Source organism: Lampetra fluviatilis, chromosome 27, assembly GCF_964198595.1.
Source record: "Lampetra fluviatilis chromosome 27, kcLamFluv1.1, whole genome shotgun sequence".
NCBI classification, from domain to species: Eukaryota; Metazoa; Chordata; class Hyperoartia; order Petromyzontiformes; family Petromyzontidae; genus Lampetra; species Lampetra fluviatilis.
This window is the reverse complement of record NC_136301.1, coordinates 2,945,178-2,969,764: the sequence shown is the minus strand read 5'-3', so window position 1 is coordinate 2,969,764 and position 24,587 is coordinate 2,945,178. Positions and strand designations below refer to the sequence as shown.

General features: G+C 48.8%; 2 protein-coding genes across 3 annotated transcripts in view; one reads left to right on the top strand and one right to left on the bottom strand.

Annotated features, from left to right (window-relative positions):
• CZIB (CXXC motif containing zinc binding protein) overlaps positions 1 to 24,587 on the bottom strand; it is a 379,487-nt gene that overhangs the window by 18,358 nt on the left and 336,542 nt on the right. The gene's annotated exons all lie outside the window — the stretch shown is intronic.
• CNOT2 (CCR4-NOT transcription complex subunit 2) lies at positions 846 to 24,220 on the top strand. Of its 2 annotated transcripts, none has more exons than XM_078869053.1 (15): positions 846 to 907; positions 7,243 to 7,372; positions 7,552 to 7,618; positions 8,706 to 8,856; positions 10,126 to 10,323; positions 10,962 to 11,041; positions 11,789 to 11,914; positions 12,446 to 12,573; positions 12,975 to 13,095; positions 13,642 to 13,798; positions 14,456 to 14,517; positions 16,058 to 16,107; positions 16,988 to 17,088; positions 18,178 to 18,322; positions 19,034 to 24,220. In XM_078869053.1, the coding sequence occupies exons 2-15, from the start codon at positions 7,265 to 7,267 to the stop codon at positions 19,118 to 19,120; spliced, it is 1,581 nt and encodes a 526-aa protein (XP_078725179.1). In that variant the 5' UTR covers positions 846 to 907; positions 7,243 to 7,264; the 3' UTR covers positions 19,121 to 24,220. The 2 variants fall into 2 exon arrangements, with proteins under 2 accessions (XP_078725179.1, XP_078725180.1); XM_078869054.1 differs by lacking the exon at positions 846 to 907 and adding an exon at positions 1,075 to 1,094.

Here is a 24,587-nt window from a genome sequence, read left to right as displayed (position 1 = left end):
GGCATGAGTGATACGGTTACAATACTCAACTTTATACAATTTAAAGAGTTTAATTTAAAAGTGCAGATTTGCATGCGCACCACACATTCTGGCAGTAGGGCCTCCACTAGAGGGAGCTATTGAGAGCCCCTTTAGAGGGTATTTGGCCTACTCTTCCACGTTGGCCACAATTAGTTAACATTTACAGATTGTTTTTATATATAATTTTACGTAATTCAAAGACTAATCACATTGAACATTTACTATCATAAATACACACTGGCCAAAACATTGGCAGGTAAATATAAACCAACTTTAATTAACTGACCGGTTAGAAAGTACACCATTTAAACGGCTGTTTTTAATTGTTATAAAATCTTTTTTTCAACTACACATTGATCAGAACATAAAGCACAATCTAGCCACCAAAGTAAATAACGCCGTTTGTTTAAATATGAATATTACAAAATAAATGTGTTTAACTACACTTACTAATCAGAAAAAACCAGTACGATTTATCCACCACGATAACATAACTTTTTATTGGATACAATTAGTTTTAAAATTAAACAATTTCAACGTAACGCACAACAACAACAACAACCGCCATTCGACACTAAGTGGCGGTGACGTCACCACGACGCTTGTGCCAGGCCATGTGCACCCTGAGGCCACGTGAAGTGTCGAACGCCCGCTGGCAGGAGGTCATGGGGCAGACCCAGGTGCCACGGGTCGACTGACCGAGATGACCGAGATGACTGGCTGATGCACCACCTGTGCCCCCTACTGTGCCAACTTGCTGTGCTAACGCACACAGACACAGGCACATTGGGCGGAAGTGAAACCCACGGGTCGCGGGTCAAAGGTCAATCTGTTTACCCAGCAGCCCGCGCGCGCCATCTTGGTGGAGGAAGGGGCCTTGAATGCGGTTCGTGGCGTCGCGTCTCTCTCCTCCCTCTCCTTCCTTCGGTGGCCTCCGTCTCGTTCGCTTCGCTCGTCCACCACCACCACCGTCGTCGTCGTCTCGTTTCTCCTCATCGCTACTCCCCCCCTCACCTCATCGCCTCACATCGAGCTGGCTTCTTCCCCCCGCCAACCGCGAGCCGTTTACCGTGGTAACAAAGCACGGCTCGCCATCATCATCTTCTTCATCATCATCTTCATCATCAAACGTTCGGTTTCTTCTGTTGCTGATGTTGTCGCTGCCATTGCTGCTGCTGCTACGAGAGCTGCTACTGATGATGATACTGCTACTGATGCTGATACCGATACAACCGCTGCCGATACTACCGCTGCATTTGCTGCTACAAAAGCAATTGCCGCCATCGCGACTACCGATGATGCTGATACTGACTCTGATTGTCGGTGCTGCTGATACTACAACTGGCTGATGCTGCTGATGATTACTGATTGCTGCTTGTACTACTTGTCCTGTTGCCTGGGAGCTAGCGGCGAGAAGAACGGCTGTGGGTTTTCACGTCCCATGTACCCTGTGCGGGTGTATGGAGTGTTAGGAGACTTTGCGAGTTATTTGCTGGGGGTGGTGGGACTCTGTTGTTGTTTGTGTTCGAGTCTATGCTGTTGGGATCTGGATCTGAGTAGGAGCATGAGGCTTGGTAGGTAGCCTGCGTCCACGTTTGTGTTGGTTCGTATCCGGGCGGGGGAGGGGGGGACACACACAGAGTTAACATCCCGATCTGAGTTGGAGACTTCAGTATTCGATGTCTGGGGTTTATTTTGTATCGGGGAAGGTCCTGAGTCGGTGGGTCTCGGAGTCTGTGAGTTGGATGAGGGTTCGAGTCTGGTTTGGGTCTTGGGTTAGATACCTGGCGTGGGCATGGGTAGGCCCCAAACTCTGAAAGTTGTGGGATTTGGTGTTGCGCAAGGAATCGGTAGATGTGTTTACATTCGAGTTTATAGTGGACGTGACATTTATGTAACAGGAGCCTAAACAGGGGGGGCATTATAAATGCAGAGTGGAACTGGGAAGATGACACAACACTGGCGAGACACAACACTGAAGGTTTATTATGCTCGATAGCAACACGACGGAGTAATGAACACAGTAATGCGTGCGAAGCGAACACAACTTAACAGTACTCTTTGCTTCTTTCGGTAAAGTCGCGTATAAAGAGAAAATAACAAATTAAATAATAGCATACGACGTTTCGATTGCAACAACAAGCAATCATCATCAGGTATAAATGAAAGAAAACAAACCTAGTATATTTAGAAATATAATGCAATACAACACAGAGAGTCGGCTAACATAACAGTCAACACCCTACCTGGTTGATTACTTTCTTGCAGAGAATGCTAAATTTGAGAGAGAGAGATAAAACACAGAACCGTAGACATATAGACAGACATATAAGCAGAGAGAGATAACACAGAGACACACAGAGAGAGACGCACACAACTTCACAGGACACACACAGGGATTCATTCCAGCCGGGATCTGGGTCTGAACCCCGAAAAATGTGTTCGTACACGGTACACCACGGCCTGTATACAGCTCGTGTGTATGCCAGTCTACCAGCGAGCCGGAAAATATTCAGTGAGAAATTAAGCCCTGTGTACACACAATGCCGCAGCAGTTAAGCTTAGAGTGAACAACAACACGATTGCAGTGACCACAATTCATACCAACTTGATGCACTTAAACTTGAACAAAATGCATAGCCCATTGAAAAGGTCGGTTGTGGATTGATGCACGACTAAACAGAGACGCTTTTAACATCATTTTCTGGGACACAATGTCATAGAAGGCTGCTCGTATAATATACCCAAATGTTGTTTTATTTTTATATGGTGACACAGATGCTTGCATTTAATATTTATGAAAGTATTACGTTTGGAGACTAGACTGTGAAAAAAAACACACATTTGCATTCGATTTATTTTGAACCCTAATTCGTTCACATTGTGTAAAGTGAAATGCATAGAAATTAATTCACTCACAGTGGTTGACATTCTTTTTTAAACTCTGTCGGCTGTTTCTGTCGACGTTTGAGCTTTTCGTCTTGTGTCACTGGCGGTTCCAGACCGTGCTTCTCGTTTCACGAATAATTATCTTGCCAAAACACTTCCATCAATGTCCTTAAAACCCGCACCCTTTTACTTTGCCCCCCCCCCCCCCCGTGTGCCGGTGTGATTCTATCGGGATTGATGTTTATGTTGATAATAGACAGTTCAATCGTTCTGTTGCTTGTGGGAATTGACCACAGCAGTTTCGGTTTTATTTGTGATGGCGCAAAAAATATAGCAAGGGGGAAGACGTAAGAGCAGATTGTGGGATACTTTTAGGGCAGATGTTGGAGGTCGCATGTGTCTCCTGATCAGCGGCCACGGGATCTAGCAGAGGGTATTAATCCTTGGTGAGGTGTGGTGCGATAACATCTTTAGGAGGTATAATGCAAACGGTACCAATACTGGATCCATTTTCCATTCATGACGTTACACTCATGACCAATTCGTTTTGGTGACCCGTGTTACTCATTAAAACTAGACTCTTAATCCTGATCTCACCTGGATAAACAAAATCAACTTGGAACCACTGAAAGCTGATGTTAAAATAGTATTCTTTACGACAAATGCAAACTTAAGCAGGACTCTGTTTTGTTTGATTTATTTAATATAATTGAAATATTTCACCTGTATAAACTCTAGAGGTGGAACACCTAATTTGCGAGGGGTGTCCAGGGTGTCGATTGACACATACACAGCAACACCGTAATGATGCCAATACAGACATTGCATATATATTACGTATTACAGTTTGTGTTTATACAATAAATATCACGCTCGGCCAAATACGTATACGTTCATAATTGAATGTTGCACACTGCATGTCCATATAGAATTTAGGTTAGCTGTAAAAGTTGCAAATTAATGTCTGAGAGATTGGTCCAGTGCTGTTCCTGTGGGAGAGTGCGCACATTTGGTTTGACATTTGCCACTCATCTTGTCACTTAATCCGTCAGTATTGCAACCAAGAGGAAACTTGGGATCAACCATTACACCTATACATTTAAATTTAGAGAGGTGTAGTGTCAAGTACTGAGATTTTTATTCACCCACCCCACCGTGATCAATGGGATGTGTACAACAATAATTTTCTTGTACGTGAAGGAACCGATATGGAAAGAAGGGGCGTATTGCCTTGTTATTTATTTTGATTGACAATAATATTGGTCTGGACGGTGCATAGGTTGATGGACAAAAGCACATTTGCAATTACATAAGGACACTAACGAGTTTCGCTTATACCCTTAATGTGTGTATTGTTGCAACCGTGGTTTTGAGTGCAACGCTGCAATTGTAATGTTAAGGGGAGAGTGCATATGACGTTCATTGTTAAAATCGGAGTTACATGCACCTCTCTCGAGCATAAATCTAGCAGAATGCGTGTTTGTTAATGCCGCACACACATTACTTGCAACCTTTAAATTTCTCTATCGGTACCAGAGGCTCACAGCACCAGGATAAGGCAACACAATCTTAAGACTCATTGTCAGTGTGTGAAGATCATATTTTCTGCATCTGCAGTTTTTTTTTTATTATGCACAAGTGCACTGATTTTACGCAGTATTGTACAATTTGTATGTGTATAGCATCTACATGCGTCCATGTAGATGCTATACACATACCTCACTTGAAACAGTAAATTTAGCTGTGACGGTCCCACCTGATGACGGAGACTTGTGTTGCCTCCGAAACGTCGTGATTTATTATTTTATTTCTATTATAATTTTTATTTTACCTACGTGACTTTACCATGTATCGTGACGCCGTACAGAAGCAGTGGGTGTATTTATTTTATAGAGAGAAAAAGAGTCAGCCAGTCACTGGAAGAGCCTGGCCCTAATTGAACAGGGGCAGGTAGTTGAAAGCACGGATGGCTGGGGGAAGAGAGTTCCAGACTCTGTGGTGGCAGCAGAAGAGGAATGAGCAATACTCTTTGGTTCTTTCGGTAAAGTGACGTAGGTGAAAATAAAAATAATCATAAAATAAAAATAACTCAATTAAATCACGACGTTTCGGGCGTCCGTCATCAGGTGGGGACAACCACAGCAAAAAAACAATCGCCAACTTCAAATCTAGAAGGTGTGAGCAACCTCACACTGAGGGAAGGTCGACTTTGGGCTTCGACAGAAAACCTTGGTTGCTGAAGCAACGTTACGTCTTGCAAATGAGATGCTCTATCACGAGGGGCTTTTCCAGGTTCAATATTTTAACAAGTGAAAATAAACGTGTAAAATTGTGATGTACTTAGAGTGAGAGAGGTTATATGCCTGACAGCTCATTTAGAGCTGAAAATCTTGAATTGTAGGTCAACTCAGCCTTCCATCATCTTTGTCATCATCGTCGTCACTCTAATATTGATAACATTAGTATTGATATGTGTTACCTACCGTAGTCATTTTGAGAGATTTACCCCAGCTATAGGAATGTGGAATTTACACCAGCGATGCACGGCCACCAATGGAGAGAAGTGCTGTGGTGCCATTGCATTGCGCGGGGAGACATTCAGACAGGGATTTTTTCTGTGAATGTGTTTGGTGGTTCTGTTGATATTGACGAATATTTTTGATGGAACCCAAGCTGAAGAATGTGCAAAGAAGCATGGAGAGATACATGCTTGGAATTATTCTGAGATACAGGAAGAATAACATGTGGGTTTGAGAACATACAAAATATAAAACACAGTTTATAAAAGTGTATTATAATACAGGGAGACTACTGTAACAGATGTCAGCCAGTGCAGTCATATTTTGGTTTATATTATTCTTTGTAGTCTCTTGACACTTCAAATAAAATGTTTGCGTTTTAGGCAACTCTGTACTTTGCGGGAATAAATTATCCTAATCCTTTACAAAATGGAATAAATTCAACTTCTGGTGGTTCGTTGTGAATCTCCGCCAAGAATGCAAGCTCTGAGTTACTCTTTAGTTCAGTGACGTGGCCCAGCAGTCACGTGTTCACCACTTGCTGCAGGGTCCATGGTTCCATTACAGTGGCCACACGTAATATTACTGCGAGCATAATTACTTTATTCATCGTCGCCATCTGCTTGCCAGTGGACGTTAAAGATCTCCTGACATCATTTGCAAGAGTAGACCAATGTGTGCCGATGTCCGCATCCGGATTTTTTAAAACACATTCCTGCGGAGGGAGCTGGTAGAAACGTTGGGTTGCTCGGTCAATGGCCAGGGTCAACGGCGGCGTGGTGTATTCCGCAAATATGGCCGACTGTGAGGGTGGGCACAAGCCGGTGTGAGTAGGTTAAATGTTGAGTTTTATAAGGACACCACGGGGTGACCAGACCCTCCCCACCCAGCCCCACCCCTCCCACCCCCCACCCAGCCCCACCCCTCCCACCCCCCACCCAGCCCCACCCTCCCCACCCAGCCACCCCCCACCCAGCCCCACCCTTCCCACCCAGCCCCTCCCCACCCTCCCCACCCAGCCCCTCCCTGCACGACGGACGGACACAATAATCCCCTGTGGGCTGGTGGAACCAGTGGGTTCCTACCAGTATTACAATATTACCTGCAAATTACTCAATTGGGATTAAACATAGCAAACATCTCCCCCCACTGGCAGACTTTTGCAAGTGAGACTATCGTGGTCTCTTGAGTTCTCACCTGGTTAAACAGATAAACCTGAAACTTGAAACTTTTCATCGTCACACAAACACACACATGAGGGGTCGGGTGGCTCGGGGCTCAGCGATGCTGAGGTGGGTTTGACCTCCCTGTGATTAATTGGTAAAGACTGAGTCTTTACGCAATGACTGACGTAGAGACCCGCAGACTCGCAAACAACGACCATACATTTGCGTAAGCTAATTTGATTAAACCGGGTTCTCAAGTGTGACAAGCTGTTGAATTCAGCCTCGTCACAAATTACATCGTATCTCGTGATTTCACCTCTTGTGTTGTCATATTGTGTTATTGTCCTGTGTTGTCACGTGCCATCCTGTTGTGTCGTCCTGTCGTGTTGTCATGTTGTCTCTTGTGTTCTGTTTCGATTATCTTTTGTGGTTGTGTGTTGCGTTGTCATTTTGTGTATTTATGTTATCAAGCGTACCAAGTGACCGAATAACCCTCCCGCATCGGCTCTCCCCTTTGCATCACTGCTGAGTCCCACACGGAGTAGGCTTGTTCGTGCTGTCGAGTCGCGATGTCTTGTCACGTCACACCGTGTCAGCTAGTGTACTGACCGAATAACCGGCCCGCGTCTTCTCTCGTTGTATCACAGTTGAGTCCCGCACGGAGCAGGCATGTTTGGCGCTCCAAAGAAGCGGTTCGGGGAGGAGGGAGAGCCCGAGTTTGATGGAAACATGTACTTCAACCAGTCGAGTGTCTTCTCACACAGGCCTGACAAAGACGTGAGTGTCGGAGCGTGCCAGGGTGCTAGCAACAGTGTGGTGTACCGGAGTGTGCGAGTGAGAGAGAGGGGTGCCGTGGGAGTGGTGTGTGCGCGCAAGTGGGAGGTGGGTGTGCTAAAGGTGACGCGAGTTGGGACCTGTACTGACGCTGCCTCTGCTGTGCGACGTTTCCATCTCAGATGCTGGGCTCTCCGTCACCATCGGGTCAGCTGTCTCAGTTTGGCGCAAGCCTCTACGGCCCACAAAGTATGTCCTCATTTAATTGAATTAAACGTACATATATATGAACAGTGTTTATGCTTGTTTAACTAGGAAAGCCTCGCGAGTCTCACTAATGAATTGCCTGAAAACATCTAAAAATAAAAACCCAATGGGGGACCCTCCTGAAAATGAGTCTTATGACTCAGTGTAGCTCTCCTGGATAATTACATAATTACTTTCGGGAAGGTCCTACTAAGTTGTTCGCAGTACGGGGGCGATGCTGCTGCATCGTGTAATCCCAATTAAGTAATTTGCAGGTAATATTTTCAGTATTGGGATGTTCAACCAATACTGAGTACATTGTATGTTGTGTTTAGCTATGAGAGGAAACCCATGTCGAACTGGGAGAGAATATACACACTCCACACAGAAAGGCTGCCAGATCGGGAATTGAACCCAGAAACTTCTTGCCGTGAAACGCAAACGTTATCAATGTGCTACAACCCTGTCGCCATGAATGTTGTAATACTCCTCTCTGAAAATATTAAATGAGGAATTAAGCCAGGGTCCGAAGTGAGATCCCTCATGAAAACATATTCCTGCGGAGGGAGCTGGTAGGAACGTTGGGTTGCTCGGTCAATGACCAGGGTCAACGGCGGCGTGGTGTATTCCGCAAATATGCCCGACTGTGAGGGCGGGCACAAGCCGGCGTGAGTAGGTTAAACGTTGAGTTTTATAAGGGCACCACGGGGTGACCAGCCCCTCCCCACCCAGCCCCACCCCTCCCACCCCCCACCCAGCCCCTCCCCACCCAGCCCCTCCCCACCCAGCCCCTCCCTCCCCACCCAGCCCCTCCCTGCACGACGGACGGACACAACAATCCCCTGTAGGCTGGTGTAACCAGGAGGTGGCTACCAGTAAAAATTTTGAGATTCACTGAAGATTTCATGAATACAGATCAGACAATATGCGAATATTCACAGATCAGGGAATATCAGCAAGTTAGAGGTGTGATTTGCCTAACTTACATTTTCAGCTTTAAGTGAAAACAGATTTTTTTTTTTTAACTAGATAAAAGAATGGTATATTATTCTAACTGTACTGCGTGTGTGCTTGTGTTCACCCGCTCTAGACCCACTGGGTCTTCAGATGCGTGGAATGGGGGGCACAGCCCCGCAGCTCAATCGGAGTTTATCGCAGGGTGCCCCCTTGCCAGGACACGTGACCCCTACAAGTGTGGGGCCCCCTATGCCGCCACCACACGCGCCGTCATCACCCAGCCGGTACGTCCCCCCACCCCCCGTTCACTCTATCATAGTGGAACTGCCGCAGTGGTTTAATGGTTCAGCAGCACACTGGACTTGCTATCCAGAGGTCGCCGGTTCTATTAAATCTCCCGATGCGGAAGGTGGAACAACAATGCTAGTTCCTGAAACTCCCGTCCCCCCGCCTCTGTCCACCCAGCAGTATAAATGGGTGCACCACGGTTGGTAGATCGGCAGAGCTTGTGTGGTGCGGTAAAGTGTGGGTACTGCCACCTCCTTCGAATACGTTGGTCAACTTGGAAGAGTAGACCAAACACCCTTAATATTTCACTCTAGTGGAGGCTGTTCTGCCATCGGTGGCGTGAGAAAGCACTTGCGGGACCGCACCTTCACCTTTTTTGGCGCTTTAATATTTAATGTTTCTCATACTTGGAGCAATTTCATGTCTGCACTGCGTTTAGAAAACCATTCCATCCCTGTCGGATCTCTGGTCACCTCTTTCGGTGACTGAATTTTCACACACTTGGTTTCACTAAATAATGGACATGGCATGAAATTGAGGACAATATTTTCCCAGTCGTATCATAAGCAGCAATTTGACCCGAGCGGGCAACAGCATCAGGGACATCTGTAACATCCGGCAATGACGACGGCAACTGCAAAACAGCAAGGCTGTTGAAGGCAGAGGCGGTGCTGCTAGAACTCGCAGGCATGTGACCGTATGAGGCTCAATACTCAATTGGGGCGGTGATGTGGCCCAAGCGGTAGCACGTTTTGCCGCTTATTACAGAGGCTCGCGGTCCGAATCCGACAAGCCGCCCTGGTTATCGCTGCGGGTGTGTTTACTAACCAATAAAATACTACGCACGCACTCTGCTTCTTCACAGTGGACTTTAAAGATCCGGTGACATAATTCGCAACAATAGGCCATCGTGTGCCGGTGTCATGGTCCACATTTTTTCGAAATGATCCGCAAATTACTCGATTGGAATGACACATACAGTAGCAAACATCGCCCCCCTACTATTAGAGTAACGCTCACTTTGTGCCGCACAGGGATAGCTGCCACTGGGAGTGCCCTTGGAATATGTCGATTAGACGCAACGTAAGACGCTTATTACGTGGAAAGTGCTGTCTAAGATGCCCCAGCGTAAACGAGTGTGCTGTGTCCAAAATAAAAAAAATGTAATATTATTGTTCTTCCTGCATTGTTTTCTGATCACTCCAGAGCAGTGGCCGGCTAACCGCCCCGTTCTGTTGATCGTTTGCGCGCCAAATCTTCTCCAGGGGCATCCTGGCGCTGAACCCACGGATGAACCACGTGCAGCCCATCGGCCTGTCAAACCGTGCCAATGCAGTGGGCTCCTCTGGCATGGGCAGCCCCAACCGCAGTTCACCAAACCTGCTGTCCATGCAGAAGCAGCCGCCACCGCCGCCGCCACCGCAGCAGCAGCAGCCGTCCCGCAGCACCTACGGCTTAGGAGGGTGAGTTTAACTTCGGGTGTGGCCACGTAATGATCCGGTCAAATTTGTGCCGTGTTGATCTTCCACCCGGCATGGCCAAACAAATGAAATTGTCACGTGGTGTAAAGGCGCTTTAACAACACGCTCATCGTTATTGTTTCAGCTCGTTGACTGTTGAGTTGGACAATTCTCGCAAGCAGATTTAGCGATTAGGTACGCGGCATTTAGCTGGAAACTACTTCAAACATTTTTGACAGAATCCAGGAAGTCAGAATATCATGTAAGAAGCTGGGTCAGGTGACATGGTTATTCTGACTTCTTGGATTATTGTCGTCGGGATGCGTTACGAATGATGCTCAATAAATGCTGCGGAATGAATGAAATGTTAGGAATGACATTGAATGAATAATAATAATAATAAGGCAATTTATAACGCGCGCAAATTTGCGGACGTAACGGCCGCAACTCAGAGGCGCGGAGCCAAGCTCAGAGTCGCTCGAAAGCGTGGTTATAGAGGTGAGTTTTTAAGTCTCTCTTGAAGGAGGCGATTGAGGTGATACTGCGAATGTGCAGAGGGATAGCGTTCCAGACTATTATGAATGAAGTGGAATGTTTAACCCCTGCTTGTGCTGTGCGGCTGTGATGTGTTTGGCCATCAGGATGTCAGGATTTGGCCTTGGCAGGAGCCAGGGTTACAGTCTGAGCAACGCGATCACCAACAACAGCTACAACAGCACGGGTAAGTGGGTTGAAAGCGCTCACCCTGATTATTCGGGTGCCCTATCAGAAACAATTTACTATTATTTTGTGGGTAAAGGTGATGTAAACAGAAAGAGGAACAATTGGATTCTAGAACATACTCTGGTCAATGACATCATCCAATCTGTTTGTAATAAGAGTTACCGGGCTCGAGCACGACACGCCCCCAGCGAGAAGGGATAATGGCCGATGGTCAACAATGAGTGGCAGTCAAAGAATGGAATGAACCCGAGAGGACGTCCACCGTGGAGATGGAGTGATGAGATTAGTTGGTGTCCAGGTGCTGGTTAGATGGTTGCATCGCAGGAGCATATAGAGGTGGTGCCAGTTTGGGGAGACCTTAATCCACCTCTGTATCGACCATGGCTGATGATGATGATGGTGAACGGTGGGTGATGGTGGTTGTATCTGCGTGAGGAGCGGCGGTGTAGTGGGTAGCACGCTACGTTACGAACCCGGCGACCCGGGTTCGATTCCCGCTCACGGCCAACACCAGGGACGATTATCTGAACCAATCCTGGGCCTCCCCGAGGTCGACTCAGCCTCAAAACGAGTACCTGGTGCGATGTGTAAACATCGCCGCTAGGGAGACAAAGGCGACCGGGCGTGGTGCTGGCCACCCACCTCCTTCGTGTGCCGTGCCGGCCTTTATAGGTGCTCGCTAACAGCACTAGCCCCTACAGTCTGTTACAGACTTTACGGGGGATCTTTGTCTTTGCGTGAACAGGAGGCAGCGATACGGTGGCCGGGTTGGATCTGTCTGACTTTCCGGCGCTCGCAGAACGGAACAGGAGAGAAAGCAACGGCAACCCAGCGCCCCTCCCCAACCCCATGGCTGGCAGGACGCCATATGGTACGCGGGTTAGGGTTATAGCAGAACGCATATGGTCCGCACGCACATTGAATGGAGCTATGGGGGTAGGGTCTCCGCAAGACGTATACACACATAGTACAATGTAGTGTGAAATTAATCTGTGGGCCATAGGAAAGGATTTCAGCAGGACATATGCTATGAATCTGTCGACTGTATGCTATGAATCTACAGGCCATATGGGGTCACGGGCCACGTTTGGCCCGTGGGCCCGGATCCCCCCTGCCTTGCTCTAGCAGGCCGTGTGTGCTTGCCGTGTGTGCTTGCCGTGTGTGATTGCCTTGTGTGCTTACAGCGTGTGCTTGCCGTGTGTGCTTGCCTGGTGTGCTTGCCGTGTGTGCTTGCCGTGTGTGATTGCCTTGTGTGCTTGCCGTGTGTGATTGCCTTGTGTGCTTGCCGTGTGTGATTGCCGTGTGTGCTTGCCGTGTGTGATTGCCGTGTGTGCTTGCCGTGTGTGATTGCCTTGTGTGCTTGCCGTGTGTGCTTGCCGTGTGTGCTTGCCGTGTCCCACAGTGGGAATGGTGACAAAGCCCGCGAGCGAGCAGCCCCAGGACTTCTCAATCCACAACGAGGACTTCCCGGCACTGCCTGGCGTCAACCTCAACAAGGAGCCCACGGCCGCACCCGACGACAATAAGACGGTGGGTGAGGGGTTCAGAAAGTCCGAGATGATGAGCCGGCGCTATTGAGAACCTGGTTTCAACTTCGGCTTTCTGCCACGCATCCGAGATTTAACTGGGTTCTGCAAGGTGATCATCTCGGATGGGGGGGAGTGTTTCATTTGGGGCACAGAAACCGACGGGCCACTTGCTGTCGATTTGTATCGGGCAAGTCCCGATGAGCACCATCACTGAATATCAAAGTTTTGTTCATGTTGTGTCATGTTCGCAAGAGTCAACCCCCCCCCCCCCCACCCCATGATGGACAGATGGACGGAGTTAATTTGTACAATATTTCGACCATCGTGGGCATGGCGACGAAGGTAATTGTTGTCGTGCGCGTTTGTTGCTGAACTTGCCGTATTTTGTTTTTGTGAATGCAGCTGACCAATCAGAGCGGGCAGACCACGGGGTCGGTGACGGAGGGACCCAAGTTCCCTGGAGACAAGGGCAGCAACACCAATGCGAACCAGCAAAAGAAGGGCATCCAGATCCTTCAAGACGGTAACCCCTGCTTAGCACCCACAGCAATGGGCTCTCTGCTTCTCTGACCACTGAGCAGAGGTCGCAAACGGGTTTTGATTCCGTACCCGTACCTGGCCGCACCAGGGTCGCAAACGGGTACCCGTACCCACCCGTACCCTACCCGTACCCGGCCGGGTACGGGTAGGGTACGGGTATCGGGTACCTGATTGCGACCTCTGGGATGAAGCCATGTTGCAGGCGTGGGTGGGTTGATTCTAGGAACTTGAATTGTGAGAAGAGACAAGACGTTGGGAAATGAGTGACAAACGGTTACTCACCAGTGACTCACGGCCTACCCGTACCCGGCCGCACCAGGGTCGCAAACGGGTACCCGTACCCGGCCGGGTATGGGTAGCCGGGTATCGGGTAGGGTACGGGTATCGGGTACCCGGTTGCGACCTCTGCCACTGAGCCACCTGGCCTCGGAGTGGAACCCACTCGTCTCTAACCAATGAGCCACTGTTTTAAAGGACGTGTCTGGTTTTTTTTTGGTGGTGGTGGTGACGGTGGTGCTGGTATGAACAGGCCGCGTGACGAACATCCCGAGCGGGATGGTGACGGATCAGTTCGGCATGATCGGCCTCCTCACCTTCATCCGGGCGGCCGAGACGGAACCGTCTCTCGTGCACCTGGCCCTCGGCAGCGACCTCACCACACTCGGCCTCAACCTCAACTCCCCCGAGTACGCGCGCATGTGCACGCTGAAATGAGTACCCGGTACGGCGTGTAAACATCAGCGCCGGAGAGACAAAGTTCAGCCGGGCATGGTGCTAACTACATGACCCCCTCGTGTGCCGTGCTTGTCTTATTAGATGCTCACTAATTGGTGCTCATGTGTTAGCGTGTGCGTGGTGTATTGGTGTGTGTAGTGTGTGCGCGTTTATGTGTGTGTGCAACCGGGCATGGTGCTGGCTACTCCACCCGCCATGTGCGCCATGCCTGCCTTCATAGGCGCTCACTAACAGCACTCAAAAAAGATCTCTTGAGCGTGTCCCACATGACGTAGAAATGACAATTCATATTAAGATACAGAATTTTGTGTGCGCACGCACGATCTCTCAATTTAACGTAAAGCAGCGGGGACCCATTGGCAAATCGTCGCACGCATGCAGCGGGTAATGGCTCGATCTGTATTTGAACGGGAAAGATTGCTAACCGCAGCGGGACACAACGGATGGGGATTTTTGGAAACTCTTATTTAACCTTGGAACCGTTGTCCACCGTTGGCACGGACCGGGAGGAGGGCAGCCGTCCCCGTTTTAACGCTGTCTGGTCGTTTGTCCCTTTACCGTTTGCTGGTTTTTTTCTTGCCAAAAAGAAGGTGTGCTTTGCTTTTCAGGAACCTCTACCCCAAGTTCGCGTCGCCATGGGCAGAAGCGCCGTGCAGACCTCAGGATATCGGTAACGTGCCACCTCCGATCACACCGGTTCCGGCGCGCGTGCACGCTGTCCGCACCTGTGCCACCGCCTTTCGGGGTAGCCGCGTGACTTAATCCGCCGCCGAGCGCGTTTAATGTTGTACACGCATTGTGAAATAAATATATAATTGCCTAGATTTTTCCACTGGCACAACCGAGCCGTGCCAGGGCCATGCCAAACCAGCCCAGCACGGCCCAGGAGGCGCCAGGTCGTTTTTCCACTGCGGGGGAGGCCTTGCTGTGCTGCTGACGTTGCACGCAACGAATGAGTTGAGATCCGTGTAGATAACGCCGGGGCGTCGTGTTCTCGCTGTCCACTGGCTGTGAGGGAGTATTGAGATGAGGGGAGAAGTAGGAGAGTGCGTGGAGGGGAGTCGAGTGAGATGAGAGGGGAGAGGTAGGAGAGCACGTGTAGGGGAGTAGAGTGAGATGAGAGGGGATAGGTAGGAGAGTGCGTGGAGGGGATTGGAGTGAGATGAGAGGGGAGAGGTAGGAGAGCACGTGTAGGGGAGTAGAGTGAGATGAGAGGGGAGAGGCAGGAGAGTGCGTGGAGGGGAGTAGAGTGAGATGAGAGGGAGAGGTAGGAGAGTGCGTGGAGGGGAGTAGAGTGAGATGAGAGGGAGAGGTAGGGGAGTGATTGTAGTGGAGTAGAGTGAGATGAGAGGGGAGAGGTAGGAGAGTGCGTGGAGGGGAGTAGAGTGAGATGCGAGGGAGAGGTAGGGGAGTGATTGTAGTGGAGTAGAGTGAGATGAGAGGGGAGAGGTAGGAGAGTGCGTGGAGGGGAGTAGAGTGAGATGAGAGTGGAGAGGCAGGAGAGTGCGTGGAGGGGAGTAGAGTGAGATGCGAGGGAGAGGTAGGGGAGTGATTGTAGTGGAGTAGAGTGAGATGAGAGGGGAGAGGTAGGAGAGTGCGTGGAGGGGAGTAGAGTGAGATGAGAGGGGAGAGGTAGGAGAGTGCGTGGAGGGGAGTGGAGTGAGGTGAGTGGTGAGCAGTGCTGGGTCCGTGGAGGATCTTGCCAATGAAACCAAGTTGCGTGTTCTCAGGGTCCTCCTGCGAGAGCGATGCTTTACACACATCCATAGCAAAGCTGGATCAGCGCGCCCATTTCAGTTTCATTTCAGTTTCATTTATTTGGTATAGCCCTGTGAGCCATTCGACTCTTGAATCGGGTGAAACCGCAACAAACAAAAGACAAAAACATGAACAAGAAAACATCTTAAAGTCACTATGTGACTATGTGCAAACAGAAAATCCAGGAAAAACCAGCAAAATATTCCAGAAAAAGCACCGTACAGCAATGCTGTGTGCAAAAATCCCAGTGGGATGCAAGTCAAACAACAACCACAAGACAACTTAGATTAAGGCCATCAGTCTAGCTCCGTACTACAACAAACAAACATGGCCAAAACCAAAAAAACTTTTCGAAATCACCAAAATAAAGCCATAAAAGCAATGTAACAGTGATCATTAAGTGGCCTTACGCGCAAATGTGTTTTAATGGCTTTTAATGTGACTCTCCGCAGATTTTCACGTTCCTTCAGAATACCTGACGAACATTCACATCAGGGATAAGGTGAGAACATGTTTGCTTCATTGGAGCACTTGCCCCAACTGTCTGTCTAGGCTACATGAAGGACCATTGTATATACAGTGAAACCTTGCATTGCGAGTAACTTGGTCTGCGAGTGTTTTGCAAGACGAGCAAAAAATTTAAATAAATATTAATTTGATAAACGAGCGAGGTCTTGCAATACGAGCAGTGCGTACAGTGTACGCTTTGTCTGCCGAGCGTCACGTGATCACAACTGGGCCGATGGTTCTTCTCTCTCTGTGGGATTGTGGGTAATCGTCTCCAATGCTCGGTCTCAGTCGGCGTGCCTCACTCGTATAGTCAACATCCGTGCGAGCGTATACTGTTTACTATAGTGTTGTGACCACGTGTGTGTGTGCGTAAAGCATTTTTTTTATTTTGTGTCCAAGTGTAGTGACTGTTCTTTAGTAACTGTACCGCAAGTGAAAGTCGTCCTACACAATAACCCTCTCCTCTCTCGTCTCCCTCACACCAGCCACAATTAAATGTAATTAATACATTTGATTGCTTTATACTAAATTTAAATAAAAATATAAAAAGGTACAGTATTTTGTATTAATCATTTTTATATGAATATTTTTGGGTTGTGGAACGAATCATCTGAGTTTCCATTATTTCTTATGGGGAAATTCGCTTTGATATACGAGTGCTTTGGATTACGAGCACGTTTCCGGAACGAATTATGCTCGCAATCCAAGGTTTCACTGTACTTGTTTGTGTGTCTATGTAGTGCTGGCATTCATAGGTGCTACTCGCTAACAGCACTTGCCCCAACAGTCTGTTAAGGCTATACGATGGATATTTGTGTGCCTGTGCGTGTCTGTGTGGTTATGCGTGTGCCTGTGCCTGTGTGTGCCTACAGCTTGCTCCCATCAAGCTGAGTCGGTACGGGGAGGATCTGCTCTTCTACATGTACTACACCAACGGGGGCGACATCCTGCAACTTGCCGCGGCGGTAGAACTGTGAGCCCCCTACACTGACACCGGCATGCACGCTTGAGTCGCTCGCTCGGCCACAGTCGGTCGTACGGAAAGAGAACCAACCATCGTGGAGATGGAGCGATCGATGAGGTCGACTCGCGCGCAGGAGCGGCCTGGATTGTTGTTTCATGGGACGGTGAGGAAGGCAATGATATAGGGAGTCCAGCAGTGGATAGACCACGGCTCCATGATCCCCATGACTGTACAGTGGTACCTCGGTATACGTCCTTAATTCGTTCCAGAAGGTAGGAGGGCTTATATCGAAAATGACGTAGACACCAAACGAATTTTTCCCATAAGAAATAAAGGGAAAGGAAATAATCCGTTCCAGAGTATAAGAAATGATATTTTATATGGCATATTATACATTAATGGGGTTGTATAAAATCATTTAGACACTACTTATTACTAAAATGCATACATAAATTAAAATAAATGCATAAATAAATTAAAATAAATTGAAATAAAAGTAAAATTTAACATCACTTTACCTTGCTGAGAGGAGTTAAAATGACAAAAAAGACGTGAAAATTCAGAGTTCTAGCAAGGGTTGTGCACTGAACGAGATCTACAAGCAGACTGAGGAGCGGCGCTTTGTGTCAGTCGTGAACGGGGTACACGCGGGTACGCGGTGACTCATCCCGACCCATACAAGTTCTAGCAAGCGCGTCGTATCCCAAGCAAGACGTCGTATCCCAAGACATTTTTTTTCTCGTCAAAACACGACGTATGCCAAATTCGACGTATTCCAAAGCGGTCGTATACCGAAGCGGTCGTATACCGAGGTGTATGACCGTATTTCTTTTTTCTCTGTCGAGGGCGAACTTGGTTGAAGAATGATTAAGACAGACCCAAACATTACGAAACAATCCATTGCAACGTGTTACTGTCAACAGATATCAGAAAACACCGTTGCATTGCAGTTCCACGTCTTGACCACCACATGTCAGCCTTTCTCAATCTTGAGCCTTCATCGCTGAAGCCGGGGCAACCGACGGCTGCCACCACTTGTCCACGTTGATGCCACCGCCACCGCTGTGGCCTTCACCGCGACCTCGGCTGTCTCCGCAGGTACAACCGCGACTGGCGGTACCACAAGGACGAGCGGGTGTGGATCACGCGGGCGCCCGGCATGGAGCCTCAGATGAAGACGAACACGTACGAACGCGGCACCTACCTCTTCTTCGACTGCCACAACTGGAGGAAGGTCGCTAAGGTGCGTGCCGTGTGCGCGTGCTATGTGCGTTCTGTGTGCTCTGTGTGTGCGTGTGTGTGTTTATGAATGGGGAGCAGCGGTGGTGCAGCGGTTATCGTGCCGTGCAACGAACCCGGCGACGTATAACTGAACTGGTGGTAGGCTTCCCCCTAGGTCGGCTCAGCCTTAAATGAGTACCGGATGCAATGCGAAAACATCACCACTGAGGGGGGGACATAGACAGCCGGGAGTGGTGCTGTGCTGGGCAATCCACTCACGTGCATGCCGTGCCGCCCTTAATAGCTGGTCACTCACAGCACTTGCCCAAACAGTGTTGAAGTCTACGTGGGGGATCTTTGTATTTGATCTTTTTTGTGTTAGTGTGTGTCTTAGTATCCGTCAGTGAGCCTATGGCACTTCACATGACCTCACGTTGCATCTAGCCTGACCCAAGCGTTGTAGTGGCATCACACCGTCACTTGGATGGCTGTCGTTGTTGTTTCTGTATTTCTCTTAGTGTGTCAGTGGACTACTTTCTGATACCATTCGTACCTTGGTATGTGTTTTGGTGCGTGCGTGCGTACGTCCGTGCCAATGAATGTGCTATCGTCCGTATGGTTCCACGCGCGTACCGTACCACGGCTGCCGTTGGCATTTGTGCGCGCGCGCATTCTCGTCCGCGTCCGTGTTCTCCCTCTCACGCCGCCGCTCGGTGCTCTGCGCCCCGCGCAGGAGTTCCACCTGGAGTACGACAAGCTGGAGGAGAGGCCCCACCTTCCCACGTCGCTCAACTACAACCCGGCCCAGCAGGCTTTCTGATCCCAGAAGCATCTGCTGGGGGCCCCCCGGCCCACACCACACTGCGACTCGCGCCGGCCCAAAACTTTTGGTGACGGCAGCGGGGAATCCCTTTAACAAAAAAAACCACACAAACAAACAAAAAAAATTGACGTCCCTGTTTCTCCCCCCTCCCCCCGCGCCCCCCCCCCCCTCATCTCGCGTCGCTGCCCGTAACAATGCGAGCTTTGACGGAAACTGCGCACATTCCCCGAGATTCAGGGCAGCCGAGGAACTCTATTTTTTCAGACTCCAAAAAAAACCACAAGAGCGATCGTAGACGTAGGCGGTTTTCAGATTCAGAGATTTCAAGGCCCCCCACCCACCCACCCACCTCCTCCGCTCTGCCACACTGCGCAAGTCCATGCCTAATTTCTCTTGGGTGCACCTCCCCTGACTCCACCCTCCTCCACCCCCCAAACAATTCTCATCATAACCCTCTGCCTCCCCAACTCTGCCCCCCCCCCCTCAGCACACACGATGGCGGTTTCATCATTACAATTTGGAGCATCAAGCGGGTGAGAAAATAACAGCACGGAACGGAACGGCGCGAAAAGGGATGATCTGGCAAACGTGTAATGCATTCAGTCGCTGCTGGCGATGACGGTGGTGGCAGTGGCGGTGGCTCTTTAAGGACAAACAGCTGACGAGCCTCGTCTCCCGCGTGTCTGCATTGTGTGATTTGTAGCAAAGGCCATTGGGGTTTTGCCTGAGATTGTGAGGATGAAGTGTGGAGGGTTTTGGTTCGGGGCGGAGGTCTGTTTAGGAGGGTCGGTGAGTCTTGAGTGCGAGTGAACGAGTGGATTGTAACACTTTGACTAAATAACTTATGTTCCCGGCAAATGCACACGAATGCATGACAGACACCCAGGCTTACACAGATACGGGTCTACGGAGCAACGTACACACAGACACGTGGACAAAGATGGACACACAGGCGTACACAAACACATGGACATTTGGACACAGGCTTCTCTGGGCACAAGCTCACAGATACAAGTATGGGCACACAAACTTAACGCACAATCACACAGGCTCCTATTGAACAGACAAACACACCGACTGTCACGCCTATGCACAAACACTGACACTTGGATGCACACGGACACACATAGCAAGGTACACACACATGGACACGGGTAGACGCACGGGACGCATAAATACAGTACTGCAAATGCAAACACTGAGACAGAAAATGCAATGGGGGTCCTCTCTTTCCAACTCGTTCACAACAAAGCTTCATTCTAGAATCAGTCTTCAGTCAAATCTCAGCTTAGGCTCCTTTCAACTTGGGTGTCATTAGCGACTGCCCTCCGTATTCACGAGATGCCGTCGACGGTCTTTCATCAGTTGGGTTTTCATCCATCGCTGTACCCCCATTGCTTAGGATCTTTAAAACAATGTTTCATCGTAAGTGGCCGAGCGAGCGCTTGCAGCAATCTGATGGTGCCGCCGCCGCTGCTGCTGCTGCTGGAGCGAGTTTTACGGGTTTCTCTGCCGTGCTGTGGTTTGTGTGAGCGCCACTCAAAAGTTAATTCCGTGTACATTCCTAATTTCGAGAGTGTGGTGGCCCTCAGTCGGAGAGGAGAGGCAGCAGTGGGTGGGTTTAAGCACGTGAGATAGTACACCAGCATGGGAGTGGGTGGTGGTGTGGCCGTGGATAGGTTTGCACACCACAGCGCGATGGATGGATGGTTGTGATTGTCAAGCCCGTGTTTTTAGTCACGGCTCGGCTCGTGCTTAGTTCCCTGCTCATTGTGAGCCAGCTAAAAGGCATGCTTCACTTGAGCCGGCTCTGAGCAATCATCCCAATCATGCTCAGGATTTCCATGAGCCGAGACCGAGCTAAGCCATGGCCGAGTTGCCCACGCGACATTGAAAGCAGCTCAAGTGTGAGCGGAGTCGCTGCCAAACCAGAGCCGAGCCATGACATAGAATACGGCCCTAAGCATTCAAAGGTCAACTTGGGATTGCGATGGCATGGACGCGTGTGCGACATTCGGTGGCAACCCCCTGCACTTTGCGTGGCTAGGCAGCACACTTATGCCCACACACAATCCAGAAGCAGATTTTTTTTTAAATTAATTTCATTGGGAGTTATTTTTTTGTTTTGTGTTCCTCCTGAACGTGTTAAGTTATGCATTGCACCTGTTACAATGGGAACTCCGCAATTCAGAGCATCTGGGTTCGTGAGTAATCCAAGGCGTGACTTTGTACCTGCCGCAGAAATTCACGTGTTGGGGGGAGCATAGGCATGGCAGGTAGGTGGGGTGGATATTTGCAGCTAGCTTTTCGAAGTCTTGATGTGAACGTGCGTGTGTATGTGTGCGCACGCGTGGGGGAGTAGTGGCACAGTGGTCGGTGCGCTACGAACTCGGCGACCCGATTTCGATATGTGCTCATGGCCAATATCAGTGGTGAAATTGGCACAATTCCTAGGCCACTCTAGGTTGACTCGGCCTTAAATGAGTAGCTGGTACAGTGTGTAAACACTAGTACTGGGAATACAAAGGCGGCCGGGTGTGGTACTGGCCACACCACCCCCTCATGTGCCGTGCGGACCTTAATAGGTGCTCGCTAACTAAATTTGCCCATCAGCCTGTGTTGGCTACACGGGAGATCTTTTTCTTGTAGATGTGCTTATGGATGGGTGTTGCAGAGTTTTGAAGGCTGACCAAATAATCCAGCAAACCCCAGCATCCCTACCTGGCCCACTGCCCATCACGACTCATGGCAGCTGGCATCTGGAATCTTAATTTAATCCTCTCCCCTAGGTCTACTCAGCCAAGAATGAGTTCCTGTTGCGTTGGTATGGTCATCAACACCAGCAGTGGGTGGACAAATGCAGCTGTGTGTGTGGAGCTGGCCCTACTACCACCTTGTGTGCTGCTTCGGCCTTAATAGGTGCTCGCTCACAAAACTCGCCCCGCCGCTCTCGTTCCAAGCAAATCAAAACGCATTTCGCAAGCGAATGTTGTGATGTCAAACAAACTGCAGGAGTGTGTGCTATCCTTTGTGGACCATAGACTCTTGAGAGTGAATCGCCATGATCACGGCAATCATGATTGTCATGCATACCATCAACAACGGCATCAACAGCAATTCATTTCTCCTGGTGTAAATCGCCCTTCCTGTATTTACAATTCCTCCCTGGGGGGCTCTGTCCAGTTGGATATGGGATATTTTTTTTTGTCAAACGGACGAGGGCCCCCCGCCATCCGTGCCAATGCCACATCGTTTCATTTGCAGATCCATTCATGGCAGTGTCACGTTTGAAAAGCATTCCCCACTCGCCAGACCAACATATCCGTTATTTAGTTGATGAGAGAAATTTCATACTGGTCGCAGAACTGTTTTGAAACAGAGGAACTTTATATATATTTTGTGTCTGAAAACCCGCAGTGAAATAGAATTGCATCTTTATTGGTTCTGTAGCTGTCATGGAAAAGTCTGACCTAGTGACAGAGAGACGTGCATTGTGTTAGCCTCGAAAACCAAACACGAGGAACAAAAAGTTGACAGAGACGTAATTTAGCGAACTGCCCCACATTTTTGCCTAAACGATTTGGGCCACTTAATTTCGATGATTTTGCTCAAGCGCGGTGGAAGGAAATGCGTGGCGAGCAATTTCCTGGGATGACTTCACCTGTTGAGATGTTGGCTGTGTGGCGTGATGGACACCACGTGTGCGAAGGCATTGGCATCTTTGAAAACCCAAGCAGTAACGACGACCCTCCTGATCCGTATTTGTTTTTTTTTTGGGTTCGGCCACGTAATCGTTTAATGCCAGAAAGTATGTGTGCTACCTTTGTGGACCAAGTACTTTAACAACATAATTTTGGCATTCATGATGAAGCCTAACCTCAAAAACAAATGCGAATCATTGTATTGACTGCGATAACTTGTGTATTTGGTTAACAAAATTTTCAATGTAATCGAGGTAAAAAAAAAACAACTCTAGCAATCCGAGCTGGAAACATGTTCAAACTGCCTCTCAAGCTCGCTTGGTCTTAAGAGGGTGGCCGAGTCCCATATTACAGGCACACGCCGCTCAACCCCAGTATATCGCATCATTTCTCGCCCAGTCCTCACTCCAATTGCCATCATGCACAGCCCTCTCAGTCCTGACTCTGCCCCACAACCCCTCTGTGTTCGTTCATACTGTACAGCATTTTTTTGACTGTGCCTGTAAAAACACACACGTACATACACGCGCACGTGTGCATACCATTCGGACCATATCGCAGCGAAATTGGCAGCGACTATTTACGAGTGAGCGGTGATCGTGAAATGCATGAGCGTAGTTTCGTTAGTTCCGCCAGCCCAGCTGGTCGTGAAGGCCCTTCTCAACAGCTCCTCCAATTCCAGGTTGTGTACCCTGTGTTGATCAGCTAGATGTCTGCCGTTACGTTTCACATGCTCGGAGCTTCTTGGGAAACTCATTTCAGTTGCAACTGAATTCAAGTGCTCGGAGCTTCTTCTGGAACTAAACTTAATTCAGTTACAACTGAATTTAGTTCAGTTTAGCTCCTAAAGCAAAAGTTAAGTTCCTGAAGAAGCTCCCCAGCATGTGGAGGAGTTCGAACTGAATTTAGTTCCTGAAGAAACTCCCAACGCGTTGAGCGAAACGTTGGGACATCATTCTGAGCAGAATGCGATGTAACCTGGAAACACATGTATCGAAGAGCTGTCCAGCACAACCGTAAAATCCTCCGCAGTAGAACCCCCCCCCCTTCAACCCTTTGCTACGTCCATTGTGTTTTTAATGTGCATGTGTATCCCGTTTGGCCCCTACGCCGCCCTGTCTCCCGGACCTCCCATTGCTGCTCCATTTCCGCTCATCCCATCTCGCCGGCAAATAAAACTCTAATGAAGCTACGCTTGCGAAAATCACGGTCACCCGTGTGCCCCCCCCCCCCCCCATTTCCTCCTTCCCCGTACACATGTGTGGCGTCGGTGAAATGTTTTACAAGCGACGCTGACACTCGATTCATTTCACCTGCGCGCATTTTTTTATTGTTATTACGAATACCAGCAATAAAAAAAGTGAACGGAAAATAAAAACTTTTTTTAAAACACCAATCGGTTCGTTGCGACGCGATTCAACCGCAGCGGTGGTTTGCGCTCGGGTGTTTGTGGGGTTAAAGTCACGAAGGTAAAAATAAATAATAATAATAATAATAAATTAAAATAATAGAAATAAGAGATGCCGCGATAACAAGGTAATACCCATCGCTTTCAAAGCCCCTCCCCCCTTGTATTTAAGAACTCGTCTCTTGGAATTGTGCCTCACTGGTTACAGTAAATTTAGCTGTGACGGTCCCACCTGATGACGGAGACTTGTGTTGCCTCCGAAACGTCGTGATTTATAATTTTTATTATTATTTATATTTTTAATATTTCTTTTTTCCTACGTGACTTTACCGAAAAACCTATGTATGAATCCTTG